This window comes from Rhinichthys klamathensis, unplaced genomic scaffold, assembly GCF_029890125.1.
Source record: "Rhinichthys klamathensis goyatoka isolate OS25496 unplaced genomic scaffold, OSU_Roscu_1.1 h1tg000064l_1, whole genome shotgun sequence".
NCBI lineage: Eukaryota > Metazoa > Chordata > Actinopteri > Cypriniformes > Leuciscidae > Rhinichthys > Rhinichthys klamathensis.
The window spans coordinates 2,617,176-2,634,084 of NW_026606607.1; the positions used below are offsets into that span (position 1 = coordinate 2,617,176).

The 16,909-nt window shown below is 39.9% G+C and overlaps 1 protein-coding gene across 1 annotated transcript in view; it reads left to right on the forward strand.

Annotated features, from left to right (window-relative positions):
- LOC130084388 (ribonuclease inhibitor-like) overlaps positions 1–16,909 on the forward strand; it is a 54,404-nt gene that overhangs the window by 36,755 nt on the left and 740 nt on the right. The window contains exons 11-13 of the mRNA XM_056249790.1: positions 9,341–9,485; positions 12,331–12,501; positions 15,959–16,129. Of these exons, the coding sequence (XP_056105765.1) occupies positions 9,341–9,485; positions 12,331–12,501; positions 15,959–16,129 (487 nt within the window). The remainder of the gene's footprint in view (positions 1–9,340; positions 9,486–12,330; positions 12,502–15,958; positions 16,130–16,909) is intronic.

The window sequence follows — 16,909 nt, forward strand, 5'->3', positions numbered from 1 at the left end:
GCATGGTACCGGCCACACTGAGACTTTCAACACACCGGAGAAAGCATCACACAACATGCTGGAAACTCATGTAAACTCCCACTGCAACGTTACAATAATAGGCTACTTTTATCAGCTTGACGTTGAACTAATGCTCCATGCTCGTACCATGATAATGTTACATTTGTGGTGTTAAGGCATTTCACTAACTATTCGTGTATCTTTCACAATCAGCAATGTCAACATAGGTGAATGTATAATATGATAACAAAAACGGTTAGTGACTAGACTGAACAATTTCAGTGTAACAGTAAGATCGTAGGATGTAACATTACTGTACTGAACGTGTCTGGAAATGTGTATTATAAACAATATGGTAGTAGTGGGATGAGTGACGTTAGACAGTAGATCTAGTACATAAAATAAAAGTTACATCCTAAAGCACCTACTTTTTGTTATCCTGGAACAGTCTTTTGTATTCATTTCATGTCTCATATATGTTGTAGTTTACCTTGCTATTTCATTACAGTTTACCATTATTTCAGCATATCTGAAAACTTGTAATTTATCACAATAAAAATAGCGGAGGTCTCTCCATAATTCAAACGCTCTGCCGATGTTGATCCGTGTTTTCGTCCTAAGTCGATCCGATTCACCTGTGGTCTGACGAGCTTCAGCAGATACATTTTTGTTTTGTTTTGTTTTTTATATTTATGTGGAGTTTGTGTTGGAGTGTGTGTTGTGCTGGAGGCAGGTCGTTGTTTGGTTTTATCAGACTCCATGTCGTCAGCTGCAGTGCCGTCGCATAGACTGTATATAAAAAGGAGAGAGGCTCGGGAGCGCGCATGCACGTCACATCCGATGGATTTCACAGAAAATCCGACCCGGAGACTTCACATATAAATAGGAATACTGGCCTTCCGAGGTAATAGCAAAACCCGACAAGTGGATCATTATAATGTGTGATTACAACCCCTTCACACACGGGCAATAAAAAAAAGGATTCATTTTAAAAGAAAAGTTACATTTAGCACCTTTAAAACAAAGCACGTTCATTGCAACGTTTGTTTTTGTTAAGGATTTGTTTACTGTGTGTGATTCATTTAATGGAAAGCTCATTCACTTCTAGTTGTCTTGCTGTTCATTTTAAATAAACGTAAAGCGAGTAGCTAATCAGTGTCTGCTTGTTTATTCAAATTAAGTTGACCTATAACTAATGAACAGTTATTCAACCGACCATCCTATAACCCCCTTCCCCCAATGCCACGACGACGACAATGACGGTTATGTTATGAACCGTCACATTTGACTCGCGTCATAACCGTCATCACCAATTCTGAAACCGGCACACCCCTAATCTCAGGCATGTCTGTGTAACGCAATGACCAAAAAGAGGTGTTTACTGTAAGTTAGTCAGAATCTGCTCAATACCCTTCAAAACACTGTTTAACTAAGTTCTACGCTCTTGCAAATCATCTCATTATAACAAAGCGTAGACATTATGTAAATAAGAGATTTATATATAATTTTTACAAAATAATTTTGAGACTGCATAAGTCATTAAAAGTTGAATTTTCAGTTGAATTTCGGGAAAACACTTGAAACGTTTGTTGTGTTGACCTATTTCTATGACTCTTGTTTGATTTGTTCATTGCAAACAGCTGAAAGTCTGTACATTTTGCTAACAAACCTGATTTGTATTATATACAGTGTGTATTTAGATTCATTGATAATAACAGGAGTTTTTGCGTGAGTGAGCAAAGTCAGCCGCGTTATAAAGGGAGCGCTTGGTTTTTAAGATTTAAAAACATAATTGAATGATTTCTATATTTAAAATGTTATGCAATCAAGGGGAACCACCAAAGAGCTTTGACACAAATCGAACACTTCTTGATATATATCATAGTTATGTGCAGTTAGCAATTCTGTTTGCAGTTACATTCTGCAACTTTTTCATGCATTCTGATTCATTCATATATTGTTTCTTTCGCAGGGCCATGCATCAGAAAGTCAGTTTATGTAAATATATGGCATAAACGAAATAAATACTTATGAATGAAGTACAATTTCCAGAAAAACTGAATCTTTAAGTATACATAGCAAAAGCGAATCTAGTGAAACATGCACCAAATAAATGCACCAGAAGCTTCCTAAAATATATGTTTGTTTTTTTTGTATACAAAAATACCACTGATAAAAGTAAAGTATAGAAAAAGTCTTTGGACTTAAATCTGTCATAAAAATAAAACAAACCTTTATCTGATGATGTCAGGCTATTGTTGCAAGAAAATGTATACTGAAATAGTGAATCAGTTGTATTACATAGCCATTGTCTTTAGCCATAAATTGTGGTAAATATGAATATATGTTGTTACAATGCTATTCTCTGGCTTAGTGTGTGAATTTAATCAGCTCAGTGACACAGATGAAAATATCTGTTTATATAACACGAATTAATGTGTGTTGTCATTGACAAATAAATATACACAGTTTGTATATATATATTTTATTATACTGTCTGTATGTATTCACATAAGACATGTACTCATATACAATTACAATATAAATATTAAATATTGGAAATTACACAAAATTTAGCAAATATGCTACATAAATAGTCCATTTGGTCTAAGCTGCCTGGATCCGACTGTTGGTTGTTGACTTTGATAGCCGTCCGCTGCTTTTTTTGTGGGGCTGATCTGTCCACTCCTGCACTGTCCTGTTGAAGGAACAGACATAATCATGTAACGCTGACCAGATTTAATGAGTGATTCTTAAAGAAAATCGAAAGAAAATTTAAATAGCATAGTTAAAGGCAACGTTTACTTGTTTGAATACATTTTAAAATAAGTAAAAACTAGCAATATAAGGGACTTACAGAAGCTTCTGTGCTCCATAGACACACGCTCTTACTCCATCTGGACATGGGTGCTCCCTCGGGAGACCTGGGTGGTTGCTGTGGGGAACACGGTGGAGCAAGTGTTCTCTGTGGGGTCTTGGCAGGCACAGACACTCCCTTTTGCACATTCTTCTGCTGATGCCCCCACCAATCCCTCAACTTCTCCCTCTGCTTCCTAGGGATCCTGAGTTTTGCAGAAGACACATTTTGCGAATGCTGCCTCAGTAGCTCAGGGTTTTTAGCATCTCTCTTCTCGGAGATCTTGTCAATAACAAGTACTCCCTGTGTGCAACAAACAGGCGCTATCTCAGGCTCAGGGATCTTTTGATTTTGTTCTCTTTGTTCTTTTGATCTCTTTGTGATGTTGTCAGGCATGGGTGGTCCCTGCAGAAAAGTGTAAGGCTTCTTCTGCAGCAGCTCCTGCCTTAATGGCTCAGGGATCTTAAGTTTGGGCCTAGGTCCCATCTTGTCCTGCATGGGTGCTCCATCTGAGGAGTATGTGAGCACCTTTGAGGACGCCACTGGTGCCCTCTGTAGAGACTGGATGGGCATGGGTGGTCCCTGTAGAGACTGGATGGGCATGGGTGGTCCCTGCAGAAAAGTGTAAGGCTTCTTCTGCAGCAGCTCCTGCCTTAATGGCTCAGGGATCTTAAGTTTGGGCCTAGGTCCCATCTTGTCCTGCATGGGTGCTCCATCTGAGGAGTATGTGAGCACCTTTGAGGACGCCACTGGTGCCCTCTGTAGAGACTGGATGGGCATGGGTGGTCCCTGCAGAAAAGTGTAAGGCTTCTTCTGCAGCAGCTCCTGCCTTAATGGCTCAGGGATCTTAAGTTTGGGCCTAGCTCCCATCTTGTCCGGCATGGGTGCTCCATCTGAGGAGTATGTGAGCACCTTTGAGGACGCCACTGGTGCCCTCTGTAGAGACTGGATGGGCATGGGTGGTCCCTGTAGAGACTGGATGGGCATGGGTGGTCCCTGCAGAAAAGTGTAAGGCTTCTTCTGCAGCAGCTCCTGCCTTAATGGCTCAGGGATCTTAAGTTTGGGCCTAGGTCCCATCTTGTCCTGCATGGGTGCTCCATCTGAGGAGTATGTGAGCACCTTTGAGGACGCCACTGGTGCCCTCTGTAGAGACTGGATGGGCATGGGTGTTTCAAAAGAGGCATGTATCAGGTGTTTAGTCAAATGTAATGGGATCCTGAGTATTCCTCTTTGTTTGGACCCTATGGGCACAGGTGCTCCCTGTGTGGATCTGGTGGGCACAGGTGCTCCCTCTGTGGATCTGGCGGGCACAGGTGCTCCCTCTGTGGATCTGGCGGGCACAGGTGCTCTCTGTGTGGATCTGGCGGGCACAGGTGCTCTCTGTGTGGATCTGGCGGGCACAGGTGCTTCCTGTGTTGATCTGGCGGGCAAAGGTGCTTCCTGTGTTGATCTGGCGGGCACAGGTGCTTCCTGTGTTGATCTGGCGGGCACAGGTGCTCTCTGTGTGGATCTGGTGGGCACAGGTGCTTCCTGTGTGAATCTGGCGGGCACAGGTGCTCTCTGTGTTGATCTGGCGGGCACAGGTGCTCCCTGTGTTGATCTGGCGGGCACAGGTGCTTCCTGTGTGGATCTGGCGGGCACAGGTGCTTCCTGTGTGGATCTGGCGGGCACAGGTGCTTCCTGTGTGGATCTGGCGGGCACAGGTGCTTCCCGTGTTGATCTGGCGGGCACAGGTGCTTCCCGTGTTGATCTGGCGGGCACAGGTGCTTCCCGTGTTGATCTGGCGGGCACAGGTGCTTCCCGGGTTGATCTGGCAGGCACAGGTGCTCTCTGTGTGGATCTGGCGGGCACAGGTGCTTCCCGTGTGGCTCTGGCAGGCACAGGTGCTCTCTGTGTGGATCTGGCGGGCACAGGTGCTCTCTGTGTGGATCTGGCGGGCACAGGTGCTCCCTGTGTGGATCTGGAAGAGAAGGGTGCTCCCTGCGTCATCTTCTGCCTCCACTGAGGTGTGGTCTTCCGTGTTGCATCTGAGAAGCCCGAGTGCTGGAAATGAGGCTTCTCAGATGCATTACTGAAGACCAGGGATGAGGGACATGATGTTTCTCCCGCCTCCATTGTTTCCCCCCACTGGCCTGAGATGTCCCCGTACTTATAATCCTCAGGTATGGGGTCCGAAACCTCCATTATCGCCCACCACCGTCCCGCAGCAAGGGCCGTAGTAAGCTCATCTGAGTACTCAGTAGATGATGACTGCTCTGCACTCTCAAAAATTGTGGGCATGGTTGACAAACTCATATCGATGTTAGATATGTAGAAAATGAACTGGAACTGAACAATACTATTTGCAATGTATATCTGTGAAACACTATGAAAGAAAGATAAAGGGAAGAGATGATTTGAGTAAACATACAGTACAAGAACCTGAAAGCTTGTTGTCTTAAGCCCAACGTAAACCCACATTGCGCATTTTGTCATCTGAAGTTCAACAGACATCCATGTGTAGGCCAATTTTTGTGTTCGCGCTAACGGTGTGTGCTCAACAACGCATACGGTAGGTGATTGTTAAGATAGAAGAATGTTGACACGACTCAGTACTGCTCTTTGACATCTGCTAAAGTATAAATAGGAAATTGTGCAGTGTCACACTGGTCCACCAACTAATAGCTGTGCGGACACGACTGTGCACAAGATGGAGCGGAACGCGGAAAATCAAGTAGGCCTTTAATTTTCTAAAAAATACAAATAAAAATGTATACAGTGTATGCCCAGTGGCGATCCATCAGAAGAGTCAAGTGAGGCTGAGAGCCTCCTTGAAATGTATTTAAAATGAACAATGAAGCTAAAAAAGTTAATTGTTATTTTTATCTATTTACCTACTAATGTGAATAACTCCGATGCACATAACGTAAATGTATATAGTCATGTTTTATTTTGCCGGTTGTCGAGGCAAATTTGATTGATTTAAACAAATCAGCTTAAGGCAAATAAGCTTTCAGAATCACTTCAGTGTGTCATCAGATCTGCTATCATTTTGTCATTTGAATATAAATGATCTACAATTATATAAATAAAAAGATTTGATCATTATTGATTCACATATCATGCTCTCATTTCCACACAAACCAGTGTAGCCATGCCTATTTATTTATCTAAATGTAGCAACAGCAAATCTATACAATAACATTCCACAGTTTAAGCAGATTCTTCTGCAAATTATATAAAGATTCAAATTCAGATCCCCAAACCCAGTGTAAAAAGCATAGGCTACTCACTCAATCGCCGACTCGCTACAAGAAGAAAAAATCCGCTGCACTCATTATAACGTCACCGAGCGTTCTGAGGAATGCGGCGATCATTATGACGTACTCGACCGCGAGTTTGTGAGGGATGGGAGACCTAGGCTGTTTCGTTGTATTAAAAGTGAACATGCAATACAAACAAAGACTGACTTAGCATTTTTAATTCATGATTGTTGATACAAAAACTAACGCTGTTTATTTGTTAGCATTTGCAGCTGGTGCATAAACAAGACCAAGTAAAGCTGCGGATGGGTAGCCATATTTTATTATGAAGCATAACAGACCACTGAAACAAAATGAATCAACAGATATTACAATAAAAGCCCATTTCTGAAACAGAATACAATTCACAAAAAAGTTCCTCTAGGCTATCCTGGTTTTTTTCCCCTTCTATTTCTAACAATAGCCTAAGTTAAGCAACATTATCAGATGAGGAAGAGTGCTGTCCCGAACATCAGTAGGACGTTGTTTAAAATAAACAAGTTGTTAATATTACATGACTTACATTTTGATCTATATCGCCAATGAAAATAGTTCCAAATAAATCTATAAATCGTTGCGCATCTTTGAGAAACGGTTTCCCTGACTGAACTTTCCATAAGTTTAGCGGCTTTAGATGCTCTCTGAAGCGCAGACAGAGAAGCGAAACATAAAGATGTATTTTATCCAAAAAAAAAACCCAAAAACAACAACAAAAAACTGCTTCTTTCAGGTTTTTAAATCATTATTTATGTTATAATGTATAGAGGGTTTCACGACGCGTCATCAAACCAGAAGTCGGCCATTTTGGAGGCACTGAACGTAAACAATGCCATTGAACTGAACGGACTCGCAAATTTGGCTGATTATTGCTGCTGAAAAATGGTCGAGTTTTGGTCTGTACTAATCGGTCGCATCGGGAAAAAACATTTCGAGTTCTATCTACTGCTAAAAGTTAAAGAGAAGAGTGTAAAAAACTGATGAAAGAAGGCGTTTGTGGTGAGGCACAGCATCAGCTCATCAACCACATGACATGTGTTAATGAAGCGTTGACTATGGCTAAAATGTTGACGTATTTAACTATGGCTACATTCACACTGTCAGTCCAAATCCGATTATCTTTGTATCCGATTGGAATCTGATCTAAAATGATGTCCACACTGTGTATCGCAACTGTTCAGATCCGATGTGTGTATCCATGCAGCTCTTGGGCAATATGGCACTGACATTGTGTTGATGGAGGGGTTTGCATTTGCAATCGAGATGTCGTCTTATTTAAATTTTACAACATGGGAATGTGTAGCCGCCGCGCTGGACTACTGCGTCTTGAGCTGCAGAACTGTATGAGGATATTATGCACTACAGCTTTTTTTCCGCGCTAGTTTCAAAATATGTTTCAGAAATAATAATGTTCTGCTCGTCCGGCACTTTGCAACAACACAGAATTGTTTCGACAGCGACTTTCAGCGTGTTTCCTCTAACAACGTCTGACGTTTACATTTAACGTGAGAGTCACATACCACGCGAAATCCGATCGTTCAGACTGAAGCCGATGCCCTGATATGTGATTTGAATAGGATTTCAAACCACATATGAATGTAGCTTGAAACGGATTTCATGTGCTTTTTTGGACTGACAATCTGAACGTAGCCTGTGTCGGGATAAGAAATAGAAGGAAGAACTGCAGTACGGGCTAGAGAAGCTAGCTCGTTCGGACCTTTACCACATATTAACTTTAGTTTGTCAAAATGTTTCGCTCTCTCCTGCTTACTAAGTCCTTCTCTATTTGATTTCGCACCTACTACGTGTTTTTACCATGGTTTATTAGTGTAACAATGTGTTCAGTAGTACGTAAACAGTGCAATCCATGCCGTTGTTTACATCCGAGTGCCTCCATAATGGCCGCGCATCCGGGTTACCGCCCAGAACATGACGTTGGTGACAACCCGCCGCATACTCAATGAGTAGGTACTTAATTTCAATGAGTACTTACTTAACGAATGTACTTAATTTAAAACAAACAACTTTAAAGTTACATTTACATTTATTCATTTAGCAGACGCTTTTATCCAAAGCGACTTACAAATGAGAACAATAGAAGCAGTTAAATTAACAGTAGGACAAAAATACGCAAGTGCTATAACCCCTCTCAGTTTAATTTTAGTGCAGGTTTTTTCTTTTTTTTTTAAATAGAAGAGAAGAGAAAGTGTTAGTACTACTGAATCAAGTGCTGCCGGAAAAGATACGTCTTCAGCAGTTTCTTGAAAGTGGCTACTGACTCAGAAGCTCTGGTTGAGTTTGGCAGATCATTCCACCAGCAGGGAACAGTCATGGTAAAGGTCTGGGAAAGAGATTTTGTGCCTCTTTGAGATGGTACCACTAGACGACATTCGCTAGCAGAGCGCAAGTTTCTGGATGGCACATAAGTCTGAAGTAATGAGTTTAGGTAAGAGGGAGCAGTGCCAGTGGTTGTTCTGTATAGGCAAACGTCAGTGCCTTGAATTTAATGCGAGCGGCAACTGGCAACCAGTGCAATTGTGTGAGGAGAGGAGTGACGTGTGCTCTCTTTGGCTCATTAAAGACTACTGTGGCTGCAGCATTCTGGATCAGTTGCAGAGGTTTGACAGAGCAAGCTGGAAGACCAGCCAGGAGAGCATTACAATAGTCCAGTCTGGATAAAACAAGTGCTTGGACAAGGAGTTGTGTGGCATGCTCTGTTAGGAAAGGCCTGATCCTCCTAATGTTGTGCGAGGCAAATCTGCAGGACCGGGCAGTTCTAGCAATGTGGTCTGTGAATTTCAACTGATCATCAATTACAACCCCAAGGTTCCTAGCTGACCTTGATGGAGTTATGGATGACGAGCCTAGCTGAATGGAGAAGTTGTGACGAAGTGTTGGGTTGGCCGGGACCACAAGCAGCTCTGTCTTCGCAAGGTTTAGTTGAAGGTGGTGGTCCTTCATCCAGCCAGAAATGTCTGTCAGGCAGGCTGAGATACGAGCAGCTACCGTCGGATCTCAAGGTTCCTGAGTAATTTTGAGACAATGCCATCCATTAGTGACGACAGTACAGTGTTTGCTTTACTCCATATACAAATTGTCTATTTTTTCTCTATTTTCTATTGCTTTTTGTTTTCAGTTCATAGTGTTTACCAAGTCTGATTTTCATCTCTCTACAGTTTGAGTGATTGTGAAATCACAGAGAAAGATTGTGCTGCTCTGACTTCAGCTCTGAGATCAAACCCCTCACAACTGAGAGAACTGAATCTAGATAATAGAAACCTACGAGATCCGGGTGTGAAGCTTCTCTCTGTTGTACTGGAGGATCCTGACTGTAAACTGGAGAAACTCTGGTAAGATCATCTACGGTATATCATTGTCAGACATGTTATTGTCTTCTGTAAGACTAAATCAGGGTTCCACAAATCTGGCACTGGAGGGCCGCTGCCCTACGGAGTTTAGCTCAAACCCTGATAAACTCCCCTTCCTGTAACTCTGAGGACATGGATCAGCTTGTTCAGGGTCTTTAATTAGTGTTGGATCTAAACTCTGCAGGACAGCGGCACTTCAAAACCAGATTTGAGGAACCCTGGACTAAATGCTTATGTAAATTTTAGGACTACACTGCAGAAAATAAATGTATTTTTCAGTATTTTTGTCATCTTTTCTTTTTTGTATTCTTAATTGAAGATACATTTACTTGAGAAGCAAAATGACTTAAAATATTAAGTCTTGTATACTGAAAAATTGCTTGTGTATCTTGATTTAAGATACATAATTTTTAGATATTAGATATTTAGACTACGTCTGGATCAGATTCAGGACGATGAGTAGATCAAGTCCAACAACACCCCCAGCGCTTCACAGTCCTATACCTCGTCCTGCGTCGACATTTCATTAAGAAACATTATCAGTTTTGATTTTACATATGCATCTGCTTACATACGTGACCCATTCTGACAAAATGAGTCGCAATGAGCAAATTTTCATGACTGAGCTACACCTGTTTGAATTTTATAGTCAAAGTCAATTTTGAAAATAATCAAGTGAAAGTTTTCTGAAGGTTCCAAAACAAAATCCTCTACCAACCATACCTTAAAATCTCTGGTAATAACACCAAATTTGGCACACATCAAGTCAAAACCAAATATCTATAGGATCAATATATATTAAACTTTTTTCCCCATGATCCCACAATTGTTTGATTAACATTAACGAAAAAGACAGCCTATACATTCGGACCTACTGTACTGCTGATCTAATATAATGTTACACATCAGATGTTTTTCTCCAACAGTTAACCAAATGTTCACTTAAGACATAGCAGATAATGTTTGCTTGAATACTCGCCAAGACAGATATTTTGAAATACTGTAATTCTGTGTAGGTATAAGTGTATATCGGGGTCACGTGCGGTCTGAGGCGTCTTTGAGGCACGTTTCGAATGTGTCAGTCAATGTGAGTAAAATAATTTTGTTTAAATCAGTATGAGTCTGAAAATCACATTTCATTGGTTCAGACTCATGCCATCGAGAATTCGCAATGAATATTCACAAAGTTGGATTGCTACGCTTTAAAACAATACCAAACTTGTGCTGAGTGAAAGAACAGTCGTCGAGAAGCGAGCAGAGAAACTGCATTTTTCATGGACAAATGAAAGGTACTCCTATCAGAAAACGTACAAATAAAGATACTTTATATATAATTTCACTCCTCCCCCACTGTTTAACTCTTTCCGGTAATAAAAAAAAGTGCACACTTCTAGTCATCACCATGACTGAATAAATAGTTCAATGTTATGTATCATTTTGAATCACAGAAGCAGGTTTTGTAAATCATGTGTCTGAGTAGAAAAGGGGCCTAGTGACGCCACTGAGAAGTGCACACACAAGAAAAAGTGAGGGTACACCAAAGCTTAAAATATAGAAGTGCTGGTGCGTACCGGCCCACTTCGAGCACTGCTGGAGGCACATCATCACTACACACGGCTTATACACTAGAGAACTGTTGAGAGTACAGGAAGATTACTGTGAAAACAACAAAAATCATTTAAAAAACATAAACTCAGTATAACAATGCACTGGAGAACCAGGGCCCGTTCTTCATACGTGGATTACTGTTATCTGGATTTTACTGTTGACGATTTTACATGATCCAGGATTGTTAGGTTCTTCAAAGCTCATCCTGGAGTTGCTGTAATAGAAATAGGTCCGTAAGCTCAACCCTGTTTGGGAGCATCTTATTTCATGTAAACAGGATTAGATTGCATCTTTTCAAGCGCAGGCGATACTTAAAGTCTGTTCCAGCCACTGCTACTTTCTTACAAGAGTAGCCTAATGAACCAGGTACAATAATGACTTAAAATAATAATAATCATAGTAATAATAATTTAAAAACCCATTGAAAATACTATTTCAATGTTGTGTAGTTTATCAAGAAACAGTTTACTCACTGAGAGATTTATTTGTGAGGGAATAATTACCTAATAACTGTATTGGAGTCTTACATGATGTAGGCCTACAGTTAGTCTGAGCCGGACATTACAGGAGATGCGGTTTACTTGTGCATGCAGTTAAATGCTCTGCCATTAGAAACATGTTTTTGCCCCGTAAGAAACTTTAATCAATGCTGTCATTTAACAAATCTGTTTTACAGGTACAATTAAATGTATTGCTAATTACAACATTTAAATGAAAATGTAAAGTTCAAATACTGGAAATAGTGAAATTATGGAAATAATTGGGAATCATGTAACAACCAGTATATTTAATTTATCTATTATAACTTTTTCTGTCATTTTGGTTGCTTGGCTGTTTCCTTATAAAGGTCCAGAAATGTTTCCGTCAGGTGTGTGATGTTCTTTTTTAATTTGATGCCATTGCGTTTCTCTCTTGCTGTCTGAAATCATTGAAAAAGTTTTTGTTTGTTTGAGCCTTCACAACATCAGTGGATCAATAATTAACAAACAACAAAAGAAGATTATCTTTCATCTGTGTTTCTCCTATTATTAAACTGCCAATATAAACTGGGATTTTTGGAGCACATGTGTTGAAAGCTTTTTGAATTTCTTTATTATTTGTTTATGACTGTTATAAATCTCCAATGTAAATTTAGACATTTAATAGTATGTGTAGAATTGTGGCTTGTACGTGTTGATCTGAACTGAGAGAGTGAAGAGTGTGTCATTGTTCTCTACAGGTTGAGGTATTGTGGAGTCACAGATGAAGGTTTTGCTGCTCTGACTTCAGCTCTGAGATCAAACCCCTCACACCTGAGACTACTGGATCTGTCTGTGAATAAACTAGGAGATTCAGTTCCTCTGCTCTCTGCTGTACTGGAGGATCCTCACTGTAAACTGGAGAATCTGGGGTAAGATTGTCTCTCTGATAGTCACACATGTCTTTGTCCTCATTTTACAAGCTAATTTTAGTCCTAAAATTCTTACTGTTCTATAAACACTAAATCTGAGCACAGAAATCACAGGTGTACTCAAATGTCTAATCTCATGATCTGGTATTAGTGTTCATTTTTACATTCTTTTTAAAATGTATCCTTTAGATTTAGTCAGTATTTCATTATATTCATTATGTTCAATAATTTTAGACTGTTTCACTCTGACTACAGTGACAATCCTGTTCCCCCACGTTTACTCACCAGTGTTTTCCCTAATGATGTTTCTGTGCAATAATAGTGGTTCCCAACCCTGATCCTATAGTTCCCCCAGCACTGCACAATCCTTAATCGTTGAAGTTTCTGCTTTTAACAGCTCTTTCCGTAGCTACAAAAATACAATTCTTCAAAGTAGCTTTTCAAACACTGCTAATGTACTAATATGAAAGATAATAAGCAAAAGAAATGTAATAACTTCATGCTGATCTTCATGGTCTTATATGCAGGGAAAACACCTGAACTTCTGCAGAGCAGTGATGAATAAAGTAACATGGTCAGTGTCGCGCTGGTGAGATTAGTTTGCGCTGTCCATTCAGTTTCGCTGGCAAACACGTCCTCTCTGCGATGTCGAGTCGGTCGCACAGCTCGGTCCATTGAGCCGCACCGATGACATCAGCACGGCACGAGCTCTGTAACACCGCTCCGTTTCGTCCCACTGAAGGTGTGTTTGGCTTCCCATACAACTCGCTACAACTAACCGCCATTGCTTAAAAGAGTTTGTGAGACGCGCCACATTAAATAGAAGTGCGGACACACAACTGAACCAATACATTTAAGAGAATGGGTTCGTGGACTCGCAAATTAATATTAAAGGTGCCCTAGAATGTTTTTTTATATTATTTTATAATGTTTCCTGGGTTGCCCTTATAATGTTAGTATGTTTTTTAGATCAAAAATAGTCATAATTTAGAAATAAAAGGCATTTTTCCTAGCCTGATTTTAGCCTCTGATTTGAACGCTCTGTTTGAAGGGGCGTGTCTGCTGTGGGATTCAGTGTAACCGCGGCCACTGCTGTGATTGGCTGTCATGCTTGCATATGAAATAGCTATGTATTACATGTGAAACTCTCTCGAATAATTTTACTACAGCTATTATACGTTTTTACTATTACAGCTATCGAGATTAACGAATCGTGAGATGTTTTTAAAGTATTTAGATCTATTCCCATCACATACAATGTTGCCGTGATGAGCATTGAGCAGATCACAGTCTGTTGATCGCGAGCATGAAGATCTTATCATTGCAATGCAGTTTCTGCACTCTCTCTAATGCTTTCACCAATGCAAACACGATTATGTAAATACAGTAAGAGCTTCGTTGTGCAGTGTAACGTGCGTCATTGAAGTCATAACGAGTTTGGCAAGTGTCCAGATAAACTCGCGCTGTGGAAAGATTGTTCTTTGATCGCTTTCTTTATATAATTTATTCACAATTTAAATACTTTTTTTTTTTCATCCTACTAAAAGAAACGATGTGAAGTTGATATTTTAGTCACTGGCTTGACTTTTGAGAGAAAGATTACCTGTCTGAACTTGAACAATTACACATCAGAAAGTGTTGCTTGGTAGCTCGATCCGAGGCCAGCTCTGTATTGGCCCAAGTTGAGGAAACAGTCGGTGAAATGTTTGGAAATTTCCAGAGAAAATAAAATTAACCCATTGTTTCTTCAGAGGCTCGGATGAAGGAAATAAAAAATACTTTTGTGTTCATGTGTACATCCAAACACTGAGCAACTGCCATGCTTCGGCTGCGCAGTTCCGCCTGGCATTGGACATGGGCTGGCATATGCAAATTCTTGGAGTCGTACAGATTAATGATCCCGACTGTTGCGTCACAGTCGGTGTTATGTGGAGATTCGCCTATTTTTCAGGGGTGTTTTTCAAAAACGAGATTTAAGTAAGAAGGAGAAAACAATGGTGTTTGAGACTCACGGTATGTCATGTCCATGTACTGAACTCTTGTTATTTAACTATGCCAAGATAAATTCAATTTCACATTCTAGGGCACCTTTAACAATATAAATTCCCTTGTCGTTCGAGGTGTAAAATAAAGCTTACATAATAAAATTATGCTGTTCATATGTAACTGTCTGTCATTTATTTATTTGCCAATCAACTATTTAAAAAAAAAATAAGTGCCAGTTATAAATTAAATTAAATTTAATACATTATTAGCTAAATGTGTAATTTGTATATGTACATTTCTGAAATACATAACTTGGACACAGTCACCTCTGATAACAGATCACTCTAAATTGTAATGTAGATGTGCATTTTCTGTAAAGCTGCTTTGAAACAGCATGTATTGTGAAAAGCGCTATACAAATAAATGTGAAATTAATTGAAAAGTTATGGAGGGTTTTGGGTAAGTGTATCCACAACGTTGGTGCCTACGTTCTGTTATTATGCATCATCATCATCATTGTTCCGCGTTCTCATTGGTTTGTTGGCATTTGGGGGATGCGAAAGGAAAGTTGACTGTGAATAGAGCTTCAGGGATGACATCAAAACCTGGAAGACTAATTCGCCACTGGTTGCCTCGAATTTATGAAAGCTTGTTTCTGCCACGGGATAAAACAATTTAAAAGATAATTGTGACTTTTTATCTCGCAATTCGGACTTTTTCTTGCAATTGTTATTTATGTCACTTAATTGTGAGTTTGGCCCTGTCACAAATGGCAACCTAAACACTCGCGGTCTTCCTCTGAGTCCGCACTTTCGTGACAAACGCCGCTTTGACTGTCGGGAAGAAGTCTGCTGCGGAGCTCGCTTCAGTGTGGGCTCAGCAAAAGTGTGCATGTAGGGCACATATCGACCGCTGAGCGGCGCTCGTGAGTCCCCTTCTGAAACCTAAAATTACTAAATGGACACCCTACAGTCTCATGGACTTAACGGGACGCGGAAGCCATTGTAAGTCTACAAGACTGAAAGTGCATATGAAGTGTGCCATTTGGGACAGGGCCTTTAAATCTCGGTGAGTGGATTCTGACAAAATGAAACGCCTCTGATTGGCCACTGCGTTCAATAGACCAACAAACATGACTGTGATTGGCTACATTTCTCACCGCTGTAAAAACACATTGTAAATAGAAACATTTGACGTTCTCCAGAGTTCAAACACAAAAACACACTTGAGAGTTTGCCAGTATGATATTATTACAGAATCAACTGAGGGTTCTCTTGCATTCATTTGAGAGTGCTTATATTTAAATTTGACATAAATTTGACATTGTGATGTTTTTACCCATGTTTTAATTTAACAAAAAATTATTTGTGATCAAGCATTAATTGACAGACGCCCTGCAGTACGGCTGCGGACCCTTGTGTTAAACTGATCTGAACTGAGAGAGTGAAGAGTGTGTCATTGTTCTCTACAGGTTGAGTTATTGTGGAGTCACAGATGAAGGTTTTGCTGCTCTGACTTCAGCTCTGAGATCAAACCCCTCACACCTGAGACTACTGGATCTGTCTGTGAATAAACTAGGAGATTCAGTTCCTCTGCTCTCTGCTGTACTGGAGGATCCTCACTGTAAACTGGAGAAACTGTGGTAAGATGATCTCTCTGATAAACACATATATATTTGTCCTTGCTAAATATATTCTTTATTAGTAATGTAACAGTTTAAACTTTTTTACTCATTGATCACCAACTTTGCTTGTTTCGGGTCTGAAGAAGGAGTGCAACCAAACAATTACACATCCACACAACACAAATGAGAGACAATTGAATACATTTTATTGAGAGCTCATTTTCTGTACAATTATAGTTTTACCAGGAAAACCAAAACCAGTAGTTTTATGTGTGATTCATAGACGCTCAGTTAAACAATAAATTACAAGTGAGTGATACTTACTTCAGTCCAAATGCACATTAAATAAATATTCAGTTAAATCAGTGAACATCACCGGTGAGCCAATGCTTGATTAAACATGCTAATCCTAAAACATATGTTATTCCCAGCATATATATATATATATATATATACTCCACATCACAAACAAGACAAAACATTACACAAATACACAAAGTATAAATGTTATATTAAAACAACAGTGTTTTTGAACTGACGGTTACAACACCCATAGACTTCCATAGGAATCCAGGAATGCGGAAGTGTTTTATTGCAGTAAATTCCATTACAATAAGGCAAAACAAAACTATAATACATGCCGTAAAGAACAAAGCACAAATCTATAAAAAAGGAAAAAGAAATAGAAAAAATAATATTATCAGGGACAAAAAGGCTTCAAGGCCGTCTAATAATTTAAATTTCTTTAATAAATTGATTAATCTTCCACTTTTCAATGTTGACATTCTTAAGGTTTTA